The sequence below is a fragment of the Trichosurus vulpecula genome, chromosome 7, assembly GCF_011100635.1.
Source record: "Trichosurus vulpecula isolate mTriVul1 chromosome 7, mTriVul1.pri, whole genome shotgun sequence".
NCBI classification, from domain to species: Eukaryota; Metazoa; Chordata; class Mammalia; order Diprotodontia; family Phalangeridae; genus Trichosurus; species Trichosurus vulpecula.
In genome coordinates, this window is record NC_050579.1 from 36,436,802 (window position 1) to 36,448,909 (window position 12,108).

The window sequence follows — 12,108 nt, forward strand, 5'->3', positions numbered from 1 at the left end:
CAACATTAAAAGCAAATACCAATTTGTGAGGAGCATTTTATAAGGAACTCACAGTACATCATGAATAAATGAAAAAGCCTTTATTAAATGCTTACCCAGGCTCTGGAATAATCACTGGGGACACAAATACAAAAAACAAAGGCTGCCTTAAGGAGGTTACATTCCAATATGGGAAGATGACACATACAAGGTAGTAGTGACCAGGGAAGAGTATTTTGGTCTGGGAAGTAACGGGGATAGTGATTGACATCACCTTCCCAGGAGTGGTAGTTGATTTGCTTACCACTCCCAAAGAAAGAGGGCCAAAGGAGAGGTAGGGAGTTGGGGGGAACCCATGCTGTGGCGGCATGACAAGAAGACTGCCAGGGTGCCTCCAAGAAGGGAGCTGGAGGAATTTCCAAGAGTCCTGAAGAGAGTGGAGCCCCACAGGGAGGTCTTGGGGGTGCCACCCTGCATGCTGCATGCATCAGCACCCAGGTCACCAGGAGCTGCCACACAGCACAGGCAGGGTTGCTTGGGGCTTGCTCCGCTCTATCATGGAGAATGGCAAGCTTAGCTTTGAGGAACAAAGTAACCACTAGGTCACTACCTCCAAGTACATGCAGGGATAACAGATTGTGGTGAACAGCTACTATGCATCTCCATTAGCAGATGGAGACTTAAATTCTTACAGGAAAGGGGACTGTTTCACGATGAAAGACAAGACAGTGGACTACAGTGGGTTATGATGAACAGAAGGTTTTGGAGAATGAGCAAGATCACACTGCTTGGAGACCAGGGTTTAGGTCAGATGACCTCTAAAGAGATGTGAGGCCTAGGATTCTAGGAAATCAGTAAGACTCAGCAGAAGCACCAGTCAGACTAATTCTAAATGAAGACTTTGATGAGAATGGACCTTAAGGAAAAACTTTAGAGCCTTTTCCATTGAATGTTAATTCCCTTTTAAAGTAAACCTAGAAAATCCCATTCCCATTGGAGAAGTGCCCCTAGAATGGGGGGTAGTTCATGATCCTTTAAAACCAGCTCTAAAAGCATAAGTCTGAAATCGACAAGGATGTTGCAACACTCCAGTTTATTCGGCCCATGGGCCTATGAGGCCAGTGACAGAGATCAGGTGTTTGTGCACCAGTTTGGTCTGATTTAGGTTGGGAAAAACAACTTCACGAAGAATTGTGGCCTGAGAAACATGTTTCTTTGACCAGTCCCATTATATGGCTTGGAGAGAAGAGCACCAAATAGTTGGTCGTTCAGATTATAGGTAGTTTCAAAGAATACTTTTGTTCTGGGGATTCTGGTGGTGTGAACCGTGAAATGACACCTGAGGCACACACCGGGTGTTCAATAGTGTTTCCCCGGCTCTCTTCGGGGCATACGTCATTCTCAATTCTGTGGGCAGGTAAAAACTGGCCCGAGTTCTTGCGCCTGCTGGCTTGTTCTGGGGGTTGCTGCTGATGTGTTTCAAGTGGGGCCTGGAGAGACTGAGCCCATACAAGGACTAGGGGGTTCTCCCTCTCTACCTTGTTTTCCTTTTCCTTTTCTCTTCAGTGCTGTAGTGAGGACTCCAAAGCATAAAAAACAGGAGAATGAGTGGAATGAAGAAGTATGGGGCATAGATGGATAAAAGGTTGAGGCGTTCTTGGAATGTCCTAGGTCCTTGGGCAAAATTTTCAAACAGGATGTGAGCACTAATTGGAATTAACGTCGTCATTGTATGAACTGAGTAGATAATCGCAGGGATTCGAATCCACTTGCAACTTCCTAAAAGAATGAGAAGGGAAAAACATCAATGTTTATTTTTAATGCTTCTCAAAAAAAATCTTAAGAACAGCAGTGTGTGGCCTCCCTGGGAAATCCTGGCACAATCCCCATTAACCACTCTGCATCTTGGCAATTCTACTCCTCCCCCAAGAGCAGGAGCTTGGGTTCAAAAGAAAACCAAACTTAGTGGTGCTGCCTGATGTCCAGGCCTCCTGATCCTAAAAAGATAAGGAGAGAATGGTGGGCAGAATGTGAGCCTGAAAACCTCAGCTCTGTTAGCACATATGTGGGCTTAATTATCACACAGTGATGAGCTTGGTACACTAGTACCAAGAAACATCCCAATGCCAGAGAGGCCTTTTAATGCTGGTTCAGCTTAGTATCACATACTCTTCTTAATGTCTAGGTAGGTCTTCCTTTCAGAGCCATTATAAGGAAATGGGAATGTTAATAATTTTGAAAATACTAACATCAGGCTCTTTAAGGGACAGCATGATGCTACTGTTCATAAGAAAGCCCAGCTACAAAACCATGTAAACCAGGTGCACATGGAGGGGAGGGGAGGCAAAACCTACAGTTAGTGATCAGTGGCCGTGAGCTATGCCTAACTGTGCCTGTGTCTGCAGTGCCCACTAAGTGGTAGCCACACACACTACTGTCTGACCTTCAGGACCTTAGTTAGATCTCTGACATAACTTTCCAGACCCCCTTCTCAGTTTTATGCTTGTTCTCTTCCCTCAGGCCTTTCAACTTCATGGGGTCACCAGATCGCTGCTGTTTCTCCTTTCTCCTTCCAAAAATGACCCCCAGATTTTGTTCCTTGTCCTTCAAACCCTTTTATTGCCTTGCCTCCTAGGCCTGTTTTCAGGAGAGTTTTCTGGTCCTTCCCCAGCCCCCCCAACAAGCACACTTTGGAAAGAGCAGTTTCTGAGGTGTGGTTTTTGAGTAAACATGAGGTTTCAGGACATAATCACTGAAAATCCTTCCCCACTGCTTACTAACCTTTGAAGAAGGCATATGCTGCAAAGGGAAAGAGAGGCAGCTGGAACACAAGCTCACAAAAAAGAAACGACTTGAACCAGCTGGGAGGGTTCAGCATCAGGGGATCTTTAAAGGCCTGGACGTACCACTTCAGCATGTCTGTCAACTGAAAAAGATGACAGGTTAGCAGTCTGCCCCCAACACGGAGATGCTTCATCACACAGCTCACTGATCAGCTTCTTCAGAGGCAGGTGTTGGACTGTTCTGACATGCCTTTTCTGCCAGTCTAGGCGATCTATTTTGGGTAAATAACTCATTCCTGATAGTACTTTTTGGGGTAAAATTACAGGAGGGCAAATGTGACCCTATGGGCCACATGACTGAGGTCAATGTCCTCAAGTGAACTCTGACCATTCATTCATACCTGCATGAAACAACAGAAATTCTGGGCTGGATCAAGTCCCACCTGGGCTACATATTGGGGATAAAAATCAGAAAAATGTGTTCTCAGGTGGAATCCATTAAGAATCCCCTGAGAATGGATTTGTAAGCAGAAGTGCCCACCCTGAAAAGTGGCTTTTCAACAGACTGCTTCAGAGGAGGGTAACTCAAGTCCAACCAGAGGTCAGTGTTACCCATGTCATCTAGAGAGGAGGGGTATGTCCTGAAATTGCAAGCAGGTTCATGTCAAATAAAAGTTGTGGTTTAGATTTTCATAACATGTCTGAGGTGATGCAATCTTAACAGAAGAGTGGAGATCTTCACAAAGTCTAAAAAAGGAGAGCCAAAAATTTGTGTCAGGGAAGAGTGCTCTGGCCTAAAGCAAATATCTAGTCTGAATGGCAAATACAACCCTATTGTTGTTCGGTTGTGTCCAACTCTTTATGACCCAATTGGGGCTTTTTTGGCAAAGATACTGGAGTGGTTTGCCGTTTCCCTCTTCAGCTCATTTGACAAATGAGGAAACTGAGGTAAACAGGGTTAAGTGACTAGCCCAGGGTCACACAGCCAGTAAATGCCTGAGTCCAGATCTGAACTCAAGAAGATGAGTCTTCTGAAAGAAGGCTGAGGTTACTTTAATTATGCTCACCAGGCAACCTTCTCTATTGTTTATACTTGACTTTCCAAGTATTTTCACTGGTGCTATGCACATAGCAGGTGCTGATAAATACCCCAGAACTGGAACCTTTGTTCAGCAGAACAACAGTGACCTTTCTCACTGTATAGAAAAAATCTTAAAGGAAGTTAGACTGGCTCCTCAGATTCTGATCAGCTGCTGCATCTACAGTCCCTGAGCATGTAAGTAACCAATGCCAAGAAAAAAGAATTTCAATAACACATTAAAGGGCCACAAAAAACAATTTTGTTACATCCTTGTTAACTTTAATGTTCTTAAAATACAAAATGTACACTGTTTCATATACAATGCTCCGTTTTCTGGTTATTGGGATATTTGTGTTTGTGGATGATTGCAAAGTTTATAAAAAAAATTAGAAAATAAAAGCAACAGTAAGATTTCAGACCTGAAGGACCCTCCACAAGGTACTGACCACTCCAGCATGAAGCTGGCCCCAAGCTACGTATCTGCCATCCCCCCCCCTTCCATTTCCCTAAATCATATTTTCCTTAGAAGGTCAGGGAGATATTTTGGAAGAAAAAAACAAGCTCTCCTTTTGACCACATGAATCAAAGTTTAGTCTGTGGAAGGAATGGAAATCAGTTCTATTCTAGACTTCACCAACTTCCTTGCCTGAGCAAATCAGAATTCATGTTGTCATGCTGGCACTAAGGGTGGGAGGTAGGGAGAAACAAATATTGAGGTGGAAGGTGAAAGCAACAAACTTGTCCTTTTGAAAAGGATCCCAAAGGTCTGAACTAGAGGAAAGTTCAAGGGCAGGCACTGGCTACCTCTTTTTTAGGTGTTAGGGACACTTTGCCCAGTTAACTTCCTCTGGTTTGCTACGACAATCAGAGGAAAAAACGCAACATCATTTATAGGAAATAAAGACTGTCAAATAAAGACAGCGTCACCCTATAAAATCCAAAGATACTCTCCCTGTTAATTTTTGGAAAGGCATCTTTGTTGGAGAGCTGGCCTCGGAGTTTAGAAGAAACTGACCTCTAAACATGCAGTGGCTGTGGGGTCTTGATCTTTCTGTGCCCTAGACAATGGCCAAGATTATACATATCAATGCTAGTAGATGGAATGTCCAGTATGGTGCAAAACCTGCTTGGCAAGTAAGGAAATCAGCTTAAGAGGGATTACCCAGAAACAAACATGTTGCAATCCCCAAATTATTAACTATGGAGGTTGAGGTTACAATTTGACTACAAATGATCTGAAATCCAAACTAACTTCAACCCAATTTTATTTAAATTCAGAGCACAATTTTGACTTCCCCTCTACTCAAATATCTGTTATGTCTAAAAAGTAAGGTAAACTGAGAGATAATGGTCTAAGCACGATCAATTTATTAATTAGAAAAGCAGTTACCAACAAACTGGGTCAATAGCATCTCTCTATAACCAAAGACCTTGAGTGAGGGCTGACAGAATCTTTTAAACCCAAGTGTATCTTCCTTCAGATTGGCCTGACAGTACATCATTTGGACCTCCCCTGGCAAAGGTAAGACAATCCCAATTGGTAGATATTTTAATGAGGAGGAGGGCTAAGCGACCTCAGCTCCTCCCATAACTTCCTAGTTGGGAGATGAGAGTAATCCTCAGGTGGCAGTTATTAGTCCAGACTTGGGTGTAGTCTGCAACAATTCAAGCAACTTTAAGTTGAAGTGGTAGTGGGTGAGGTTAGAAAGGTAGGAGGTATACAAAGGTAGAGAAAGTTTCAATTCACAGGAGACCGGAGGGCTGAAAAGCTTGACCTTTGGGCAGGTTTCTCCAGGATGTAGGTGAAGGGTGAAATACTTACGGAGTATTTTTAAAAAGAAAAATTTTATCAATCAATTGACAAACATTTATTAAGAACCCAACTGTGCTCTGCACACAGATTTTATCCATATGTCACAACCCTCATAATAGTTACAAACCTTCCCACAACGGACAGACTACAGAAATGGGAAGGCATCTGAAAATGTCTCCAGCTTGTGGATCTGCTACCTCTTTCACAAAGAGGGAAGTTTCCTTCATTGTGTGGCCAAATAACATTTTAATTACTCAGAACTTAACTTCCATTTAGTGACTGTGGCAGTCAGTGTATACTGTTCTGGTTCTGCTTGTTTCACTCTGCATCAGCTCACAATAACCTTCCTCTACTCCTCTGAATTCCTCATTTTTCATTTCTTATTACCCAATAATATACCACTCTGTTCACAATGCCTTCTCCAGGCATTCCCCTACTAATGGACTGCCACTTAGTTTATAACTTTTTTCCTGCTACCACAGATTGCTGCTATAGGTATTTTTAGGTTTAGTAATTTTCTAGTGGGATTCCAAACTGAAGTCCAGGCTAGTTGGACCACTTCTCAACCTTTTTTTTTTTTATCCAAGAGATCTCAGGACATTTAATCAAACACAATCTGGTAGCTATGTTCCTATTCCTTGCTACAACTCTGGAAAACCTTTGACACCTCTTCCACCTTCTGCTGCAACAAGACTGAATTTTGATCAATCCACTGAAGCGAATCCATATGTGCATTCAAAATTTTACAGATCTGTTGGAGTGGGTCATTGGTGTCAGGAGGCCTTCCAGACATATTCAGGTGCTCAGTAATGTCCTTGAAGTCTTGGGCCATGCTCTTCAGCTGAGCATCTATATTCTCTGCTGGTTTATAAGTTTTCTCTTGCTCCTCATCTGCATGATGCAGATAGATAGTTCCACTTTGCTTCTTCGTGGCCTCCTCCAGAGGGGCCAGCAGGTCCTCCAGTTCTTTCTGCTATGACAGGATAAAATCTAATTCTTGGTCCAGCCTTTTCTGATCCAGTTTCATTTTCTCTGCTTCTCTGTGTAAAGAAGTTATCTTCTCACCACTCTCAATTAATGTGTGGTCTCAAGCATTCACCTGGGTGGCCTGCTGAAGGAAGCGTTTCTCTCGGTCCTCCAGTTTGAGACTCCATTTATTGACTAAACTTCCTAGCTGAGCATAAGTCATCACAGGGGTAAGGGATGGTGGAGTCTCTTGATTCATTGTGGGCCTTGGAATTGTGGTAGCTGAGGGCTATGTAGCACGAGTGTGGAAGGGATGATGCCAATGCCAGGTATTGTCAGTGGTTTAGATTCAAGGCAAAGCCTTGAGGTGGAAGTGGAAGTTGTAGTAGTGGTAGTGGAACTGGCTGCACTAGTTGAGTCAGGAAGCTTTAGTCTGGTGAATACTTTCAGGATTTCCTAGCACTAGACTGGAAAATACCACAATGTTCAGCTCTCACTGAGATTCCAGTCTTTTCTCAAATTTAGTCCATGGACATCCCCAAGTAGAGAAACTTTTCTTCTTCATTCAAAATTGCTGTTCTTAGTCCCATTTGCCTCTTACAACTGCAACTTGCCCAAGGTTCACCCTTTCTGCAAAGGAGCTGCCACTCAGTACAGAAGCACAAATGGCCAGGGCCACATTCAAATTCATGTGGTAACATTCCAAACATCTGTTTCGTGGCTGGCACTTACCACCTATTTTGCATAGAGAACAGAGTCCATATGTAGGTCTTTTTTTCCTTTAAGTACCCAGGCCTTGAGAAGACAAAGTCTATCTGTCCCTACTGGATTTCAAAACTCTCCTTAATTCACTTACAGTGAGTCATACTCTGGCTCCAAAGAACTCTATAAGACAGCATCCCTGACTTACGCAGAGTGTGGGGGGGGGGGAATCTAGCTAATTAATATAGACTTAATGGCACTCTAGGCATGGATCTGCTACATTCAATTTAACAAACATTTATTGAGTGCCTACCAGACTCAAGGTGATGCCTTGGAGGAAAAAATACAGAGAATTGACACTCATCTTTCCTAAACCTTTCTCCAACGGTTAGTCCAAGTTTAAAGTCAAGATTCTAATAGCCTGAAATATTTCCCATTCTGCCCCTGTCCATTCTCAGTTTCCCCTCAGAACTAAAAGTGTAGGCATGCTGACAGGCGGCTCTTCTTACAAGGCTTCCTCTCATTCTCTTTTATCTGGATTCCCTTCTGGTTTCTGGTTGTTATTCAGTTGTATCTGAATCTTCATGACCCTATTTGGGGTTTTTTTTTGGCAAAGATATTAGAGTGGTTTGCCATTTCCTTCTCCAGCTCATTATACAGATGGGGAAACTGAGGCAAACAGCATTGAGTGACTTGTCTAGGGCCAAACAGGAAGATGAGTCTTCTAAGGCTCCAAGCCAGCCACTCTTTCCATGGTCACCAAGCTGTCCAACAGCAACAATAAAGCATCTGTGATGCTCATTTTCACTAGTGGGCCAGATTGAATCTGAGCCCACCTCCCAAATCTTACTAGCGTGCTCTTCCAGAACTGATTTTTGTTTTTGATTGGATTCTGGTGAAGTCTGGTGAATACTTTCTCAATTGTTTTAATTTGCATTAATGATTTGATTCAATCTTTTAATGATATTATGCTGAACATATTTATGCAGGTGTTACTTTGCTTCAAAGCAACCCTAACAGAAAATCCTATTTACACTCACACACACAAAAAAGAGAGGTGATTTGCTTTACAAAAGGATTGACTCTAGGGGCCTGCAAACTCAAACTCACCAAGTGCATCTGAAATGCTTCTCCGGCTATTCAGAAACACCTATGGCATAAAGCAAAGCTTACCAGTTTAGCATCTTAAAAATTTTAAGGTCCTGAGAAGAATTCATAGTTGTGGTCCTCCAACCCCAACCCCACCCCCCAACCCCACCCCCCAACCCCTGCCAAATCGTGTTATATTTGTAACAGCAAGCTGGCGGCAGCCTGACTCCTAACCTATCTTCTACTAGATCTGTGCCCTCCACTAGTCATTTGCAATTGTTAGGCATCCAGCTGTTAACGGAACTTACAAAGAGCTGTGGAATTCTCTTGGTGTGAATCAGTTCCTCACTAAGCTATTGTAAAGGGCTCCTTGAAAGATGGTTTGATTTCCTGCTCCTGTACTTTTTTTCAGTAATGAGAGCACATCTTTTCTACCTCTCTCACCCAGAGCTGAATTCTAACTCTTTTCATCCCATCCTGGCCCAAAGTAGGACCAGCTCATAGCAGCTCCCTGCTTTACAAATTCTGGGGGCTCCGTAGTCTCAAGGTTATCGTAGCAGCACCTGTTTGGCATTTGAAGATCTTCAAAGCCTGGCCCATTCCTACCTTGCCAGTGTTCTTCTGCACTACTCCCTTCCCCATACTAGGTTCTGCCCCTGGGGTTCAGCACCCACAGCTCCCTAACTCCCCGGACAAGCTGGCCCCAACGCTTTTCCAGCCTTATTCCCCACTGCCGCCCTTTGTCCAGTCCAGCCGGACATCCCATCTGCCAGGAGGATGGCAGCGTCCCATGCCTACCCAGCATGCACTCTCCTCACCGTGGCCTTTCAGAAACCCCATTTCATTTAAAACTCAGTTACAAAAAGCTTTTCCTGACCCAGCTCCGCCTGCCTGCTAGTGCCCTCCCTCCCATAACCACCTTGTATTCATTTTGTATGTATCATATACATGTTTTTACATATGCATGCTGTCTCCTGTCAGAATGTAAGATCCTTGAGAGCAGGGATGGTTTCATTTTCGTCTTTGTCTCTCCAGCATTTAGCACACAGCATGGCATTACGGAAAGCACTTGGGGGTCGGCCCTTGAACCCCAGACTTTGGGGCAGCTAGGTGGCACAGTGGATACCGCACTGACTCATCTCCCTGAAAATCTGGTCTCCAATGCTTAAACGCTTACTAGCTGTGTGACTTTGGGTTAGTCACTTCATCTTGTTTGTCTCTGTAAAATGAGCTGGAGAAGGAGAAGGGCAAACCACCCCAGAACCACTCTGCCAAGAAAATCCCAAATGGGATCACAAGAAGTCGGACAAGACTGAAAAATAACTCAAGAACAGACATGAAGGAAGAGAGACTGATGGGCTGAGGAAAACATGCTGTCAACCGAATTCTGGAGTTGGAAAGAGTTCTTTAGAGATTGTAATACAGGTTCTTAATAACGGATCCTGAAGGGTTTGAGGAAAAGAAACGACACCTCTGGCGTCATTAACCTCCGACTGAAAATATTCTGAGTAGGGTCTTCAGGCTTTCTCTCTGAGTGACAAGGCCAGAACGTGAGCTTTGAAGTGGGAGCATCCGGGTTCAATCTTGTCTCTAATGCTTAGTACCTCGGTGACCTCCCACAAATCACTTTCCTTCTCAGCCTCGGCTATAAAAAGACCACCGCAGGCAAGTCCCTTCCAATTCTATGGATGGTCCCAAGCGTTACCCATTCGGAGAGGCTTAGACGTGGATGTCTTTTGCCCAGCTGATCCTCCAGTGATTCTCCTTTCTGGCCAGAGAGACTCTCCACTCTATTAACTGTGGTGACAAGAGCTCAGTGGGCAGACCGGGGGTGGGGCCAGGACCCCCAGGACCTTCCGGAGAGGAATTATTCTAACAGGAATCCCTGAGCGCAAGGAAGTCAAGCTGAGGTTTGGTGACAGGGACCAAAGGAGCCCAAAGGGGGCGCAGGGGCAGCGTGGTGGCTGTGAGAGGGCAAGATCCGGGCTGCGATCAAGGTTTTCAGGTCTTGCCCTAAAACAGGAGCCAAATCAAGTAAGAGGCTGGCAAAATAAAGGGGGGGGGGGCTCCTTCCAGAGCCCTTGGGGCCTCACTTCTATACCATGAGATAAGCTTTCCTGGCGCCCAATAATGGGCGGTCAGGAGAGGAATTCAGGGTCCCGATACCTTGGGGAAGATAGAGGGGGCGCTCAATCTTCCACGTGACAGCCTGGATGGGTGGGCAGAGTCCAGCTACCTCGGGAGACTGCGCGAGTGCCACCGAGGGACGGCTCAAAGAACAGGAGCGTCCTTGGCGCTGCAGAGCCTTTGGGGGAAGGGCTGGGGGGAGTGAAGGCTCGGGGAGGTGGGGGCGGGGTAAGGACTGATCCTTTAACGGAGGGGGTAGGGTGAAGGCTCGGGGAGGTGAGGGGAAGTTGGGGTGGGTCCTGGGCTTTGAGGGTGCGGCCGGGGGGGGGTGCTAAGGAAAATGACTCATAATGCTAGGGGGCGCTTTCCTCACAATCCCCTCGCGTGAGGTAGGAGGAACAAAGGCCTCCCTCGTCCTGGTCTTACGGAGGAGGCGCCAGGGGCTCGCCCAGGACACACAGCCCGCTTGCGGCGGCCTCAGAATTCAAACCCAGCGCGCTAAGGAGGCCTCGTGGGCCATACGGCGCAGAGCACAGGGCGCAGGCGCAGACACAAACAGCGCGAGCGGCGCCCATGCGACCGCCTCACCTCGGTCGGGTACAAGTCCGCAGACAGCAACGCCTGCATGTCGAAGAGCAGCGTGATAGGGACGTGCATGACGAAGTAGAGGCCCAGCAGGTACTCCAGCGCTCGCGCCCCGCCCCGCGCGCCCATCGTGCCTCTGACTCCAGCCGGGCCGCCAGAGGAGCAGCGAAAGAACCTGGCTTGCCGGGGACGGAACGGCGCACGAGTGCGCGAGCGCTGGGCGGACGCCGCCGGGACTCTTCGGCCCCGCCCCCGCCTCGCGTCCGTCTCCGCCCCGAGCGCCTCGCGCCAGTTCACGCCGGCCACGCTGATTGGCTCGCGGGGCCATCGCCCGGGGGTGTGGCGAGGAGGCCGAAGTGGATTGGCCGAGAGGCGGGAACTCTCGGGGCGGGGCGGAGGACGGTTGGACGGCGAGTGCGCGAGCACAGAGCACCGCGGTCGATGGCTTGAGCCAGCCTGGATGGGCTGGAGGCCGAGGGCAGCCAGGGTTCGAAGGTCAGCTTTTGTTTTCTAGCAGGAGGCCCGTCGCTTCGCTTCCTCCCCCCAGCATTGCCACCTGCTACCGAAGGGACCCCTCATTTACAGATGAGGAAACTGAGTCCCGGGGCGGGGGGCCTTTTCCGTGGGACTCTGGCCTAGCCCATTAGCACCTTCTGGCCCTGGGCCGTCCTCTCGGAGCTAGGATTCATTCTATCCGGAGGCCGGAGATCCGGCATCGAGGATTTGGGTGGGGGCGGGGTGAGGCTGCTGGCCTTCCGCAAGGTCACGATCACCCCAGCACGTGACTCTCGGCTCACCACTCCCCCTCCCCGCCCTCTTTCCCGGTTAGTTTGGGTTGGAATCCCCCCTCCCCATCCTTGGAGCTCAGCTTTGGAGCTGGCAGGGACCTCGATTTACAAGCGAAGAAACTGAGGTCGGGGAGATTGGGGACACGCAGGTCGTGTCACCCCCCTCGCTGTGGAGGGAAGCACCAAAGGGCTCTT

General features: G+C 47.1%; 1 protein-coding gene across 1 annotated transcript; it reads right to left on the reverse strand.

Moving 5' to 3' along the window:
- Positions 1-65: 65 nt before the first annotated feature.
- On the reverse strand, positions 66-11,351 carry TMEM97 (transmembrane protein 97). The gene is made up of 3 exons (XM_036767060.1): positions 11,129-11,351; positions 2,761-2,905; positions 66-1,758 (listed from the first exon to the last, which is right to left on the reverse strand). Exons 1-3 carry the CDS (start codon positions 11,252-11,254, stop codon positions 1,514-1,516), a joined length of 516 nt encoding a protein of 171 aa, XP_036622955.1. The 5' UTR covers positions 11,255-11,351; the 3' UTR covers positions 66-1,513.
- Positions 11,352-12,108: the final 757 nt, after the last annotated feature.

What these genes read in the sequence shown, in the direction of transcription:
- TMEM97 (XM_036767060.1), bottom strand. Translation starts at nt 11,254, where the DNA reads ATGGGCGCGCGGGGCGGGGCGCGAGCGCTGGAGTACCTGCTGGGCCTC. An exon ending in CGGACTTGTACCCGACCGAG is followed by an intron (nt 2,906 to 11,128) that starts GTGAGGCGGTCG and finishes CATCTTTTTCAG; the next exon opens with TTGACAGACATGCTGAAGTG. An exon ending in AGCATATGCCTTCTTCAAAG is followed by an intron (nt 1,759 to 2,760) that starts GTTAGTAAGCAG and finishes TCATTCTTTTAG; the next exon opens with GAAGTTGCAAGTGGATTCGA.